At 36.2% G+C, this 17,217-nt stretch overlaps 2 protein-coding genes across 4 annotated transcripts in view; one reads left to right on the forward strand and one right to left on the reverse strand.

Annotated features, from left to right (window-relative positions):
• The window catches only part of LOC555793 (actin-associated protein FAM107A), a 60,664-nt gene extending 50,375 nt beyond the window's left edge, over positions 1-10,289 (forward strand). For both annotated transcript variants that reach the window (XR_012408191.1, XR_002459113.3), the window contains exon 8: positions 5,636-10,289. The gene's annotated coding sequence lies outside the window, so the exon portion shown is untranslated. The remainder of the gene's footprint in view (positions 1-5,635) is intronic.
• camk1a (calcium/calmodulin-dependent protein kinase Ia) overlaps positions 1-16,835 on the reverse strand; it is a 54,653-nt gene extending 37,818 nt beyond the window's left edge. For both annotated transcript variants that reach the window (XM_021477264.2, XM_021477265.2), the window contains exons 1-2: positions 16,725-16,835; positions 11,880-11,991 (exon numbers count right to left, since the gene is read on the reverse strand). In XM_021477264.2, the coding sequence (XP_021332939.1) occupies positions 11,880-11,965 (86 nt within the window). In that variant the 5' untranslated portion in view covers positions 11,966-11,991; positions 16,725-16,835. The remainder of the gene's footprint in view (positions 1-11,879; positions 11,992-16,724) is intronic.
• Between the last annotated feature and the right edge of the window lie 382 nt (positions 16,836-17,217).

Raw genomic sequence — 17,217 nt, forward strand, 5'->3', positions numbered from 1 at the left:
TGAAAGTGTATTAGTAATGCCTTACACTACTGCGTTGAAGGAAAAAGTAATACGTTACTATAATAGATTACCTTTGTAACGCATTACTCCCAATACTGTACAATACAATCAACATCAGCTTTGAGTGACTAAACTAATTTTAAAACATAAAATGACCTGTTTAAAAAAAATACTTCAGCCATGGTGTCGTCCTTACTCCAGCGTGCAAAAGTAACTCCAATATTGATTCAGGATTTTAACAAGTTTTGATTCAACATTTGGTTTTACTGCTATCACTCTCTTGTGTGTACGTGCAAATGGCGGATCTGTCTGCGTAAACGGTGCGCAGATGTACAAATCTACATTTGCTGACAGACAGTTTGGGCTATTTATCAGAATTATGGGAATTATCGGCCTGACAAATTTTAATTGGATGAACATTTTTTTAGTCTTATGCCTTACTCAGAATATAAAAGTACATAATAATACATTTAATGTAGATCATTTACTTTACTAAAGGGGATATGCCGTGTTGTTCCCATACTAATAAATGTCCGGTGACCTGTTAATGAGTTTTTTTTCCATTTTAAACGATTCCTTTTACAGCATCAATGTTGTAATGTAATTAAAATACAATCAATTAAACAGACTTTGACATTCATTTAGTAGCTCAAGCGTAAAACGAGACAAAAGCCGTTTACTCATACGCGCCCATCAGAATCGGCAGGCTAGCGTAGAAGCTCTATTGAAAATAAATGTTCATATTTTAAAGACATGGCAGGGAAAAATGTAATTTAATGCAGTGCTTCTTGTATAATCTGTGACCCACTTTATATCGGATTTCAATCTGCCAGTGGAGATTGCTGATTTTTAAAGAAAACAGACCTTAAACTCGCCGATTTTGCAATGGCATACAGCTCACCGGAAGCTGATTTGCCATCTGGCAATTCTGGCAAATGCCAGAAGGGCCGGACCAACTTTTAAATGTGGGCTGGTCAGTTTTTTTTTTTATATGTATTGTTTTTAAGTGCAGACAGCTTTTATCTCTTGCTAGATGTGATATTATGATGATGATAATAAAAATAATAACTATAAATGTTAAGTATTTGGCCCAATCGGCAACTGCCACCAGGTTACAAGATGGGCCGACCCAATCTGTGGTTACCTGGACATAATCAAAATCTGGCAAGAATGTCATATTATTTCATCATCTGTACACCAAAATAGTAAAAAATTTGTGTGTCTGTGGGTGGGGCAGTGTCGGTGTGGTAATGTGGGCTGGTGTGGCTACGGTGCCAGGGCTGAATTTTTGTCCCAGTCCACCCCTGACTTTGGCATATACCCTATTGTAATGTGAAGAGACTTTCAACCAGCACAATAAAATAAGGTTTCTGAAGACAGTCACCGTACCTACAGCATCTTTAAAGAAAAATACAATAGAATCCATCAACTAAAATGGTTTACGAATTTCTGGAAGTCAACCTTATTGTAGGTTCAACAATCCCTAAACATAACATTAACATAAACAGAATTGCAACTGACTTCTATAAATACAGTTAAAGCCTATTTTTCCCTAATACTAGGCATCTGACTATGCTGCAGATTGATCCAAACTTGCTTTCAGTCAAATAGCAACACAGGTCAAGCCTATAACAATTGCGCCACAGTGACACTAAGTCTGTATCTCTGGTGATTGTGTGGCACGAACGGCTCCAAAGAAGAGGATTTAACATGAGGCTGGCCATGTGAACTCAAGCTGAAGTAAGCATGCCCAAATGATTATGTTATGCCATCTGAAATAGCAGTCATTCTGGCCGCGGGAGGGGAGAGAGAGAGAGACACTCATAACAACCCCCTGATGAATATTATATGCTCGTGTATGTGTCTGCGTGTGTCTGAAGGTTTCATCGCTAGTGACTTTCCCCTCAGCGCTGCCTTGGAGGTTGGCGATGCGCTTCCCACCCAGCATTGGCCGTCCTGCTGCTCACGTGCTTTTGGTGAAAGATCTTGCGTGAGTGTGCGGCATGGCAGATCGGTCTGTCCATCTGTTTATCCCTCTCGCTGGCGCTTTCCCACAGCCACGTCGAAGCCCAAGATGCGCCAAACGTGACAGTAAACGTACACGCTCTGCCCACGCTCTCTGCGGTATAAATATATCTTGCGACATGAAAGGGCTAGTGTGCACTTAGGGTCGAGGAACGTTCGCTCTCTTGTCCTCTGCTAGCTAAGTAACTGGCTTCAGATGAATTATAAAAGCCCTAACAGCAGGTTTCTCGCCACATGACTTCAAAACAAATCAATTTGCAACGCGGCATACAGTTGGTCAAAATTATTTTTATTATTATTATTTAGTCTTTGTTAGGTTATGTAATCTGTGTTGTTTAAAATATAAAGGAGATTTTAGTTTAGTACAACAGTGGTTTACCAAATAACCAAAGCGCTTCAGCTAAAGCTCTTATTTTGTGGAAAACACAAAAGATCAAAACTGGAGATGATTGTAGATTGTTTATTAGAACTAAAATGTCTAAAGGTTGTAGCAGTTAAAAATAAGTAATAACTAGGGCCAGACATTTTTTACTATTTCTGCAGAGAATTTTGTAAAAAAAATCTGCGAATTATGCGGTATGATTTTAGGAGTATCATAACTTAAACTTAATTTAGCAATAATTAATAATACATTTCTTACTTTAATTTATTGTTTACAATGTTACAATGCAATCCAATTAGGCACTTATTCGGTAAACAAAGCAAGTCTCTCGTGTAACATAGCTACAAAAAGACAGAAAATACTAGACTACAAATTTTATTGTACATAAATCATGTGAACATTTTAATATTACTATTATTAAATACACAATAATATTAGTGTAATTAATTAAAAAACTAAACAAATATAAATTTACACAGATTTACACAAGTACATAGACTCGATGGGCTAAAAAGCTGTAAAAATCTGTGGATTTCTGTGCGTGCAGATTCCGTGTGGGTCTACTAAAAACCAACCCAGAATCATTCTGAAAACATACCTCTTTATACATTTCTGGAGAGCACCAAATAAGTCCCAGGAGCTATGTTTTTCTGCAGTTTTTGTTTTTTGCAAATCCAAATTTCTCTCGCGAGCGCCATTCATGCCTGCTGTTCTCGTGTAAATCCACCAGAGGCTGCTGTGTACGCTTTTAACTATCTCAAATTTCTCTCATGAGTGCTATTAGGGCATGCTCTTCTTGCATAAATCTACCAGAGGCCGCTGTCGACTGACTGACCAATCGACTAACCCACCCTCCTCCTTCCCTAAACCCAAATAATAGTTTTTTCAAAAGCACCGATTGAACCGTTCTTCAACTGACTTGAACCCCGTGTCTCAAGTCCTCCAACGTACATGGCAAGCTAACTGGACAACAGCAGAAAAGCCGTCCACAAAGAGGTAAGCAGTCAGCTGGTAAGCACGAAAAGGAACGGCATCATACCTTCCTGTAGCATTCGATTTAAAGATGAAGTGCATCAATACGTAGCTCTGGCTACATAATTCACAATCTCCAGAAATGTATATAGGACTACGTTTTTGAAATGAGCCTATATTGGTAAAAAGTGTATAGATCCATCAGTACATAGGCTGTGTTAGAAATCGCATGTTTTTTATACTATATAGTTTGTTGAAAACAGTATGTGAGCCGAGTAGCAAGTCCGAATTCATAAATGAGAGTGAAGCGACACAACTGACGCTGATAGGTCAGGTGATCATGACAAATGGCGGATGTAGTATGTCATTTATATACTCGCATTCATACTAGATGGTATTTTCTAATGGTTTTGAAGTAAATTCCAAAGTAGGACCTACTCAAGTAGTAGGCGATTTTAGACACAGCCATAGTTTCTCACAGGACATCACTAGAATCTCACAGACATCACTGGTCTCTTACGTGTGATTACTAGTCTCTTATAAACATCACTAGTCTCTTGTACACATCACTGATCTCTAGTAAAAATCACTAATCTCTCACAAACATCACTAGTCTCACTCAAACAACACTAGTCTCTAACAAACATCACTAGTCTCTCACAAACATCACTAGTCTCTCACAAAGATCACTAGTCTCTAGTAAACATCATTAGTCTCTCACAAACATCACTAGTCTCTCACAAACATCACTAGTCTCTCACAAAGATCACTAGTCTCTAGTAAACATCACTAGTCACTAGTAAACATCATTAGTCTCTCACAAACATCAACAGTCTATTACAAACATCACTAGTCTTTACTAAACTTCACTAGTCTCTCACAAACATCACTAGTCTCTTGTAAACATCATTAGTCTCTCACAAACATCAACAGTCTCTCACAAACATCAACAGTCTCTCACAAACATCACTAGTCTCTTGTGACCATCAGTAGTCTCTAGTAAACAACATTAGTCTCTCACAAACATCACTAGTCTCTAACAAACATCACTAGTCTCTCACAAACATCACTAGTTTCTAGTAAACATCACCAGTCTCTAGTAAACATCATTAGTCTCTCACATACATTTCTAGTCTCTCTTAACATCACTAGTCTCTCACAAACGTCACTAGTAAACATCATTAGTCTCTCACAAACATCACTAGTCTCTTGTAACCATCACTAGTGTCTAGTAAACAACATTAATCTCTCACAAACATCACTAGTCTCTAGTAAACATCACTAGTCTCTAACAAACATCACTAGTCTCTCGTAAACATCACTGGTCTCTAGTAAACATCATTAGTCTTTAGTAAACATCACTGTAAAACTAATAGACTGAAGCTTTCGTTTGTTCCTACCTCCATAAAACTGTTGAACTCTACCAATAACACTGCTCCTGTAGTACGCTAGCACTTGACTGGGTTCTGTGTTTTATATATTTACACTTATATACGGTCTTATTCTGTAAACAATGTATGTTCTTAACTGTTTGTTCTTATTTGTTTTGTTTTATTTATTTTTACTGTCTGTTTAGACAATGTTGAAGCACCTTTTATGCCCAAGACAAATTTCCTCTCGGGGACAAATAAAGTTTTACCTAACCTAACCTAACCTAACTAGTCTCTTACAAACAACACTAGTCTCTTAAAAACATCACTAGTCTCTCACAAACATCACTAGTATCTAGTAAACATCACTAGTCTCTTACAAACATCACTAGTGTCTCGTAAACATCACTAGTGTCTTACAAACATCACTAGTCTCTCACAAACATCACTAGTCTCTAGTAAACATCACTAGTCTCCATTAAACATCACTAGTAGACATCACTAAACTCTTACAGACATCAATAGTTTTTCTAGTTTCTCGAAGATGTCACTAGTGTCTCTAGTTTCTTACAGGACATCATTAGTCTCTCACACTGCTCTGCTGTAATCTTGATCAGCTCTTCTTCGTCTACTCTACAGTTCACTGACTGTAGCTTTAGTTATCCAAATCTTTGTCACCAAGCAGTTTCCAAAGATTTTCAATCAGGTTCAGATCAGTACTCTAGGCTGCATTTCATCATTTTAATATTTACAGCTTCAGGAAACAGCTTTATCTGTTTTGCTGTGTGAAAATGTTTGTTTTTCTGCATAAACATTGCTGTCTGATTGGGTGAAGAATGCAGGGAAGGAACTTCTGATGAAAAGTTGCATTCGTTTTGCCCTGTAGCCATGAGAAACCCAACTCCTGCTACCGAAAACACCACAACCATGACATCTCACCTCTAACTTAATTTTACCAGCTCTGTGTCTACACAACATGCTCCTCGATAAAGGTTAGTTTAGCCTTTTGTTCCTTTTTTTGCTGATGTCAGTCCCAAATTCTCTTAAATTTTGTGACATTATACTGTGTTAAATTACAGATACGATATATCCAGTCCAGCTGCAGTGCTGAACCGAGTGCCTGTGTTTTCACTTATGTAACAATTGTGTCAGTAACATGCATGTGAGGCTATGATGGATATATTCAGATGTAATCAATGGCATCTATTGCACAGTAATCTACTACTGAGTACATTGTCCTGCTTATTTATTCTGTCTAAACCAATGGTTCCCAAAGAGGTGGACGGGACCCTGCAGTGGGTCACGGGACAATAAAGGGGGGTTGCTTATCGATTTCCAAAAATCTAATAATTTTATTTATTCACCTATATTAGAATGACCATATTTTATTCATAACCTACTAAAGAACTAAATAGTAGTTAATAGTAACAATGGTAACATGTTAATAATAAACAGATGTAGCATGTTGATTTTATGGCACCAGGTTAAACTTACTGACACCTTCACGGCACTAACATACATACAAAATAAATACAGGCCACAACTGAACATGGAGGATGGTCTCCGAGTGGCATACTCTTAAATTAAATGATGAATAGATTTGGGCCTTTTGGTATGTGTGCGCCGTTGTGTGCAAAGATTATTTATCTATAGCCACCTCAGAGAATATTGGGGGTCGCGAGTCACTGGCATTGTTATTTTGGGGGTCATGGGCTGAAAAGTTTGGGAACCCCTGGTCTAAACCATGGAAAATGTGTGTACACTGATAAATCTACTAGAGAATAACTTAATAGGCAGAAAAATCTAATATTTTGAAAAAATGAATTTAATGGGCTCTTTTTTTGCTTGATTTTTTTTATCACTTTTTGAAGTCTTTCTAACACTATGGGCTCTATTTTAGTGATCTAGGCACAAAGTCTAAAGTGCATGGTGCAGAAGCATTAAGGGCATATATAAATCCACCTTTGCTATTTAAGGGACGGAAAAATTTGCTCTGCATTCTGGTATATGGTGTAACAGGGTTGTTCTTATTCTCTTCATGAGTTATGGGTAGGGCTGGGCAATATGGCAAAGAAGCAGTCTTAATAATTATTTTCCATATTGAACATTGATAATATATATTTAGATATCAGTTGTTAATGCCTTTAGATTTAGGAGTACCCCAACAATGACTGAAGCCACAAAAATTAGAGGGTCCATTAAATTGCATAACATATTTTTTGGCTGATAAATTTTCGGTAGCCAAAAATTCAATCCATCTTTAATATCAACACACATTTAGATTCCTATCGATGCACATTTCTGCTAAGTGATTGGCTCTTGTATCAAAATAGAGTAAAAAATTCCATTGTTATTGACATATATTTTGTCGCGATTCGATATGATATCATTTATCGGCCCAGCCCTATAGTTATGGGTATGTTTTGAGCATAACTTGCATTAACCAATCAGAGGCTCATCTCCCATTTCCTTTAAGATTTAGTTGCGCATTTGTTATTTACAAGGCAGACTGTGTAAGTGGAAAAACTGAAAGCTTCATTAGCAAGAAAACAGTTAAACAGAGGATAAAGACGATAAAGAACTAGCCTCATCCATTCGCCCTCTTTACTTTACTATTACTCTTTACTCCTTTACTTTCGTGAATAACGAAACAGTGGAAACTCAGTCCTCCACTAAAGACATCTATTAGTCTACATGTTCAATTTCGTTTGTTAAGCTCAAAGATTTGTTTCAAACTATTTCTAAATTCAGTTCTAATTTCCAGCAAATGAATAAATGAACAATAATATTGAGTAGTTATATCGAATAGTTAAAATAGTTATATCTAAACACATTTCCTATTACAATATAGTGATACATGTGTCTCCAAAATCCAACAGGTGGACAAATCTAAACTTGTTTTTATTAAAACAAATATAAATATGCATATAATAAATAATACTGCTAATAATAATAACATTATATAAAGGCTAACTGTCATGAATAAACTGAAAAAAGCTATGCGCTACGCCTTAACACAACTCCTAGACCAGTCCACAAAGCAGCGTAAATGTAATTGCTATTTAAACAACGTGGCGCAAATGAAAATAGCAACAAATCATGCCGAACACATCTTTTGCCTTATTGCGCCAGGTGTATGATAGGGCCCTAAATGTCATATTCAGATTAATAAAGGCCAAAATGTGACAATAATCAATCATTTTTAGCAGCATTAATCAGCAAAATGAACATTTTATTTGGTTCAGTGGGATTGATTATGTTCTGCTCTGCAATATGGTGGCTGACGATGTGTCGTGAAAACATTTCATACTGTTATACTGAGGTTTTATTTGTAAAATTGCATTTTTTCCCAGCTAGGTAAACTTCAAACATTACTAAGCAAGAAGTGATCTTGAAATATTGAAAACTGTAGATTTTGTCATTTGTATCTACGCAGTATATAAATGTGAAAATAAATTTTACAATTTCTCAATATTGACGGCTAATGAAAGCCTGCTGCGTGCCTCGCCGAGGTGTCGTTAATCACACCCGGCAAAGTGAGAAAAAGAGGCAACTGCTCCAACAGAAAATGGATGAGTTCTGTTTCAGACGCCACTCAGTGCCAGCATATCCTGAAAATTGTTTTTAGAATGCCAACATGACATATTGTTATTCTCAACAGACTAAAACAAATGAAGGAGATTAAGAAAGCTACAGAGCAACATTAGGGAGAAGAATACTTGTTGATGGTTGAGAAGCATCGTGTTGCATTCAGGTCTAGGACAACTTCACAGGTGTCGCATTAGACATATCATTCACATGAAAAATACTATAGTAAATATTGCAGTGTTTTTAATCGTATTAAAGTAAAGTACTTGAATTAATCTGTTACTATGGCAAAACAACAAATGTAGTAAAATACTACTTGTAATACTTATACAGAGTGGCCTCACAGCAATAAGGTTGCTGGTTCGAGCCTCGGCTGGGTCAGTTGGCATTTCTGTGTGAAGTTTGCATGTTCTCCCAGTGTTTGCGTGGATATACAGGGTGCTCCGGTTTCTCCCACAGTCCAAAGACATACGCTAGGTGAATTGGGTAAGCTAAATTGTCAATAGTGTGTGTGTGCGTGAATGAGAGTGAGAGAATGAGAGTGTTTCCCAGTGATGGGTTGCAGCTGGAAAGGTCATCCACTGCATAAAACATATGCTGATATAAGTTGGTGGTTCATTTCACTGTGACGACCCCTGATTAATAAAGGGACTAACCTGAAAAAGAAAATGAATGAATGAATGAATATTACTTCTACAACTGTAGGGTATACTTTAATACACCACAGCTTACAACTGTAATAACTAAAGTATACTACAGTATTTATTACAGCTAATCAGTTCACTAGTTAATTCTACAGTATTCTTGAGCATTCGTTATCAAAGAGTTGTAAATGCTATAATACATACAGCATGATACACTTTAAATTTGTATGGTTCAAAACACTATTTACAGAACTTACAATAATTTAGGTTACTATAACAATTGATGTTATTTTATCCTCCTTACACTGGCTGCCTGTTAAGTTTCGTATTGAATTTAAAATATTACTTCTCACCGATAAAGCTCTAAATAATCTAGCTCCTGTTTATCTAACCAACCTTCTGTCTCGCTACAAACCAACTCGCTCTTTAAGATCTCAAAATTCAGGGCTTCTGGTAGTACCTAGAATAGCAAAATCAAGTAAAGGAGGTCGAGCCTTCTCTTTCATGGCTCCTACACTCTGGAATAGCCTTCCTGATAATGTCCGAAGCTCAGACACACTCTCCCAGTTCAAAACTAGATTAAAGACCTATCTGTTTAGTAAAGCATACACTCAATGCATCACCTAGCGGGTTCCACACAGGCTTCTGCATCTTGCTTATATACACTATGAACAGCAGCTACGCTAATTATTCTCTTTATTCTCTATTTTCACCTGGGGATACTCATCCCGAGGTCCTCAGATTATGCGGAGTCACTGATTGGATCCAAGACCAGCGACGTGATGATCCCAAGGATTCCATATCCGGGACCAGGCCATATCCTGAGCTGCTGCTGCGCTGATGGTCGTGGGGAGTGGAGAACATTAGTCTGATTCCAGCGACGTCCCAGGGACAGACGAGTCTTCGCTGAGGCCATCTTCCAGCCTTAACCACGGCGAATGAAGCTCTGCACAAGACTTTTGGCCAGCGGAGAAATTAAAATGGTCGTGCCCAACTGAGTCTGGTTCCCTCAAGGTTTTTTTTTCTTCACTCCCATCAGGTGAAGTTTTTTTTCCCTCTCCGCTGTCGCCACTGCCTCGCATGGTTCAGGATTGGTAGAGCTATGCATCGATAAATTGGCTCTTCAGTGTTTGAACTCTCAGTAATGATTAAATCACACTGAACTGAGCTAAACTGAACTGAACTGAACTTAAACACTAAAACCTTAACCACACTGTTCCAGTTACTATGACCATTTATGTGAAGCTGCTTTGACACAATCTACATTGTAAAAGCGCTATACAAATAAAGCTGAATTGATGTAGTAATTACCTGAATAATTCTACTCTTACAGCAAAACATTCATTCATTCATTTTCTTTTCGGCTTAGTCCCTTTATTAATTCGGGGTCGCCACAGTGGAATTAACCACCAACTTATACAGCACACTTTCTATGCAGCGGATGCCCTTCCAGCTGCAACCCATCTCTGGTAAACATCCACACACACTCATACTCTACGGACAATTTAGCCTAACCAATTTACATGCATGTCTTTGGACTGTGGGGGAAACTGGAGCACCTTTAGGAAACCCACGCGAACACAGGTAGAACATGCAAACTCCACACAGAAACGCAAACTGACCCAACCGAGGCTTGGACCAGCGACCTTCTTGCTGTGAGGCGATAGCGCTACCTACTGCGTCACTGTGTCTCCCCGACAAAACAACTAAAGTAATGTAAACAGTAATATAAACAAATGACCTAATAATGTTGTTAATACTTGTAATACTTTTACAACTGTAGGGTATATTATACTTTAATACACCACAGTTTACAACTGTAATAACTAAAGTATACTACAGTATTTATTAAAGCTAATCAGTTCACTATTGTTAATACTACAGTATGCCGGAACATTCATTAACAAAGAGCTGTACTACATTGATTTATATAGTAAATTATTTGAATGAATCTGTTACTATGGCAAAATAACAGCTATAGAAATATAAACAAATGAACTAAAACTGTAGTTAATACTTCTACAACTGTAGGGTATATTTGATACACACAACAGTTCACTAAAGTGTACTACATTATTTATTATAGCTAATCAGTTCATAGTAAATACTATAGTGAATACTACAATATATTGGAACATTCATTAACAAAGAGTTGTAAATTCTATAATACACTTTACTATAGCACAGTTCAAAGCACTTTTTGCATAATTTAATATGCATTACTATAGTATTTTTTCATGCTTTCATTTTTTTCATGTGGGCACATTAGGTTCAAGACTGCAACCTAAAACAGATCATTGTCACAAAACAAAAATAAAAAATAAATGAATAAACACACCCGGCAGGCATTTTTATTTTTAAATGAAGTCTAATAGATGTCTGTTAGACATCTAAACATAGACAACTTGGCTAAAACAAGGCTGAATTTGGTCTGTCATCTAATAGACATCTAAGACTAAATGCCCAAAAATAGATTAGTCATCAAATGGCCTCCACAGTCACCAGATCTCAATCCAATAGAGCATCTTTGGGATGTGGTGGAACAAAATCTGCTGCAACTGGGTGATGCTATCATGTCAATATGGAACCAAAATCTCTAAAAAAAAATATGTCAAGTGTCTTGTTGAATATATGCCACGAAGGATTAACGCAGTTCTTAAAGGATAATGGGGTCCAACCTGTTACTCTTAAGATGTATCTAATAAAGTGGCCGGTGAGTGTATATTATAAAAGCTGATTGAATATAATAAATAAGTATTTTATACTACAGGATATAAACAATAGCAAAATAACACCGATACCAAATGCAATATCGCAGAAGCCAGTTGCATGTGAGATTAATCAAACAAAGCTCTGGGCACTTTTCTGGGCACCAAAATTATCTGATCCAATACTCACGTTCCCAAGACCTCCTTGAAATCATAATTCTCCTTGATATCAGTTGTCTTCTTTTTCCATCCATTTTCATCTTCTCCTAAAGGCATTTTATAGTTGATTTGCCACTCAGAAACTACACAAACACAAAAGAAGAGGCCAGTAAAAAAGTCAGCGTGATGGAAAATTAGCAAAACAAATTATTAATTCTTTCTTACAGCAATAAAAACAGTGTGGCATTGTTCAGGTGTTCATTACCACATCACACCGCCACTGAAACCTAGATGTGTGAATGCCGTCATCACATGGTACCTGTTACTTTTCTCCATGCAGGGGATGATGGACCATACCAACGGTTTGTGGTTGCGTAATGAAGCATTTTATTTAGCCTGCACGTCTGCAGTGTCAGCCAGTTTTGCTATAGATTTTGAAATGAAATTTTTATGGGCAAACTCCAGTGACCCTGTTACATGTTTTAAAATATACATCAAAAATGCATCAAACATTGCACACCTCCACAACTTACTTAACTCCACGCTTCCAACCTTAAGTCATGAAGAACTTTCTTTACATGAGTCTAAATGGATCAATGTGATTTACATCGCTATTAATGTTTCTCTGAGGAGCAACTACGCTGTTAAATGATACTTATTGATCTTTCTAACAGGCTGAGCATACTACAACATAAGGAGGAGAGACATTCCATCCTCCTTTTATTTTTATTTACTTTCTTGTATTATTATTTATTTTGTTACCTTATTTATTTATGTTTATGTTATAGTGTAATTCTAAGTACTGGCTAATATTAGGCCTAATTAACAAAATGTTCTCCCACAGGGTTAGGGTGAGGGACAGGTTTAGGGATTTTGTACATCAACATGCATAATTTATAGTTGTTAATATAGTAAGTACATGTACACTGTAAATTAAATTGTTACATTTTTGATTTGTCAGACCTTAGTGTAATAACCAGTGACACTTTTTCGTTGGTCGATTTGAGTATTAGACTGTCTGCCTAATATTGATGCTGCTCCTTCAACAGACATTTACCTGACTATAAGAAACTTTACGAGAACATGTCAACTTACACTAACCCTAACCCTAAGCCCAACCTAATAGTCCACTTAAAATCTAATGAAAATTAGTTGGCATGTAGATGCAATGTAACATAAATTCAACAAACGGACCATCAAAATAAAGTGTGACCTAATGATCTAACATACGCACACTTAAAATGTTTTTTTTATTTTTTATTATTGTTAATAATTAAAATGATCGATTAGTAATCTTCAGGTATTTAACATTTGTCCCACTTTTCAGGGTTACTTTTCTTAAAATAATACAAATAACTTAGAAAAATATAATATTAAACATTATTAATGGTTATGCAACATTTTTTATATATCATATTCTAAATTATATTTTATTTATAAGATTTTATACAACAGTTCTGTTTGGTTCTTGAATCTGATTGGCTGATAGCCGTGCAATATTCTGCCAGTAACAGCACTCGTCCAGCCTCTTAACCCTTCACCCTTGTGTATTACTCTGCCCACATACAGCAACAAGCAGAGGACACTCTACAGCTTGACAAATATTGCAGCTGTTGGACAACATAATGTATTTTTGAGGCTTTTTTAGTGGAGAATGTAGTTGTTTAGATTGCAACTATGCAGTTTATTTATAAGGTGTTATGGCCAGCTCGCTCCCGACCGTAACATTAAAAGGATCAGATTTACAAAAATGTATATAATGAAATAAACATTTATTAAAAGGAATAACAAAGTATAACAAACTGTCTATGGATTTGAAATCAATAAGAAATCAACTGAAATCCTCTCAACAAAATACAACACTAAAACATAAACAAAAGAGCTGGAACAGAATGACCTCTCTGGGGAATAATGGTCCACCAGAGGAAGTGCCGGTCTTCACACAAAAATTCAAATATATACATTCTTCACCCATGAATTAACCAACTAACTGTGACGCCACACCGAAAGGTAAGAAAGGGGAAGGCAGGGTCGTAACAAAGGATATTGCATATATCTAGAGACAGCGCGTCGATTTGCCATTAGATTGTCAGTGAGCAAAGATGGTTGATGATGTTCATCCACAAGATGGCGGCAGAAACTAAATAATAAGCCCTAAGAGAAAAACAGGGTAATTTCAAACTACAGTTGATCAAATCATTATTAAACGGGTAAATGACTTTGAAGTCGATCTCTCTCTATTGTATGTTGTAGTGCTGTATTTATACCATAGTAATATTGTGATCTCCAGATTGCAACAGAGCAATACTGGGAGAAATTACTGTAGACTGATGACATTTCATGCCGTTCAGCCTAATCTTAAAATGTGAGCAAAATGACCTGTTTTGTCATCACTGTGACTTTTTAGACATTACGCTATAGAATCATTCAAGTACTAACTCTAAAGTGAAGTTAGTGAATGAGCAATGGTTTCTGATGTTAAGGAATGGTGGAGGAAAGTAGTTCCTCTTACAAAAGGATTTTTAGACTCTTGTGTTTGATTTTTGTTTTTATACACACGATTATGTTGTCGAACTGTTGTTTAAAAGCAATATCACACGAGTAGCAATGCGGTGTGGCTGTATATTGTCACTAGTGAGACACTAAGGCACGCTTTAATTTTTTGTTAACCTTTTTTCCAATGAGTTTGCAAAAATATAATTGATTTTACAACTAAACATTAAAATTAGACTATATTTATTTTTTATATTGAAATGATCACAAATGTTTTATTTTAGGCGACGAAGTGGCGCTTCTTGCTGTAGTGCTGTCATCTCACAGCAAGAAGGTCGCTGGTTCGAGCCTCGGCTGGTTCAGGTGGCGTTTCTGTGTGAAGTTTGCAAGTTCTCTCTGCGTACGCATGGGTTTCCTCCGGGTACTCTGGTTTCCTCTACAGTCCAAAGACTTGATACAGGTGAATTGGGTAGCCTAATTGTCTGTAGTGTATGAGTGTGTGTGAATGAGTGTGTGTGGATGTTTCCCAGAGATGGGTTGTGGCTGGAAGGGCATTCGCTGCGTTAAAACGTGCTGGATGAGTTGGGGTTTCATTCCGCTGTGGTGACCCCAGATTGATAAAGGGACTAAGCCGAAAAGAAAATGAATGAATGAATGTTTTATAATAATGTTTTCTGTAATTTTGTTTTGTTGTATTTTCATTGTATAATTTATGCATTTTATTAATCTGTATTTGTTAAATATTAAATTTAAATATATGTTTTTTATTATTTTATTTATGTATTATTATTATTATTATTTGTATGTTTGGTTTTGATTTCTTTAGTACATGGTAAAAGCTAATAAAATCAATAAAGACTTTTATATAAAGATATTTATATATTTATTCTTTTACAATGTAAATTTCTACATTACATGCTTTATTATCTTTATTTAGTCTTTGTGGCTATATGGATACATAATGTTTGATTGTTGTAATTCTGGAACTAAAATGTATGAATGTATATTTTTTAAGATTATCCACATTCTTTCACTGACCAAAGTAATAATATATACAGTTGAAGTTGAATTATTAGCCCCCCTTTGATTTTTTTTTCTTTTTCAAATATTTCCCAAATGATGTTTAACAGAGCAGGGAAATTTTCACAGTATGTCTGATAATATTTTTCCTTCAGGACAAAGTTTTTTTGTTTTATTTCGTCTAGAATAAAAGCAGTTTTTAATTTTTTAAAAACTATTTTAAGGACAAAATTATTAGCCCCCTAAAGCATTTTTTAATAGTCTACAAACCATCTTTATACAATAACTTGCCTGATTACCCTAACCTGCCTAGTTAACCAAATTACCCTATAAATGTCACTTTAAGCTGTATAGAAGTGTCTTGAAAAATATCTAGTCAAATATTATTTACTGTCATCATGGCAAAGATAAAATAATCCATTATTAGAGATGAGTTATTAAAACTATTATGTTTAGAAATGTGTTGAAAACATCTGCTCTCCGTTAAACGGAAATTGTGGAAAAAAAATAAACGGGGGGTGAATGATTTAGGGGAGCTAATAATTCAGACTTCAACTGTATATATCAAACTAGTGTGCAGATTCAATAACCAAAACAGCTCTTACACACGAGATCATAGCATTTATGGACACTTTTTCCATTATCTTACATAAGTTATAGTACACATTCAATTTTCAGATCTGTACACAAAGTACTAGGAACGATCTGGTATTGAACGAACGCAATGCTGATGATGTTCAATGCAGTTATTTGAATATGATAATCATTCGATGTCATGCTATACATATACAGCACATAGTAATAGCACTTTGCTTTAAGGAATAAAACACACATACAACAAATGAATCAACATGAACTAAGATTTTAGTAAACCAGCTCAATTGTAAACGTGCAATGCACAAAATCCCTACTATCTGTCTCTAGTATATCACTAGTAATTGAGCATCGAACAATGCACTACTATGCCAACGGATGCATATTGTTCGTGTGTGTGTGTGTGTGTGTGTGTGTGTGTGTGTGTGTGTGTGTGTGTGTGTGTGTGTGTGTGTGTGTGTGTGTGTGTGTGTGTGTGTGTGTGTGCGTGTTCAGACACTGCGCATAGATGCGAATGCAGGAGTCTGTGTCCACCTGCACTAATAATCTTCTCTGAACAGACAAACAATAACCTGAATTGACTAAAAATAGAAGCAATGCCGGTTTCAAATCGACGCTTTTTTAGACTTAAAATATGCCTCATGGACACACTGTTTTACCCGCACCATGCATGAAAGCTTGCAGTTGGCATTGCAGAAGATTCTGCATTACATTAAAATCAGTTCATACACTTCAACCGCAGAGTTCGAAGAAAGCTTGAAATAAATACCTGATCGTCTGCTCCTGTGGACGGATGGTGGTCCTCTTCTGCTCTTTATCTGTCCGCAATTCTCTTTCGATGCAATAGTTGCGGGATCTACCCTGACGTCAAGTAGCGACTGAAGGAGGCGTCTTTCATTTGACAATATAATGATACAATCCGGATACTATGATACTACTCCCGAGAGCCGTCCGCAGAGAGATAGAGGTTTAAATAAACTGTTACATTTCAGAAACAGACGAGGTTTAAACAGGTCTGCTAGACTTGCTACATTGTGACAAAAGGATAGAGTCAGAAAGAGATTTTGAAAATGTTTAAAACACGTGGTCTATTGTATAATTTTATTCTGTTTTGTTCCTAGTATGCTGTTGTTCCATTTAAATCAAATTTGAGTATTTTTTAAAACTGCAATATACTGATTTTCAGCTGACGAAAACTAATAATAATAAAAAAAATGTTTTGGCCTCAGCCTACAGTCTTCCTAAAGAGTTTTTGAAATAAG

The sequence above is a fragment of the Danio rerio genome, chromosome 6 (genome assembly GCF_049306965.1).
Source record: "Danio rerio strain Tuebingen ecotype United States chromosome 6, GRCz12tu, whole genome shotgun sequence".
Classification (NCBI taxonomy): domain Eukaryota; kingdom Metazoa; phylum Chordata; class Actinopteri; order Cypriniformes; family Danionidae; genus Danio; species Danio rerio.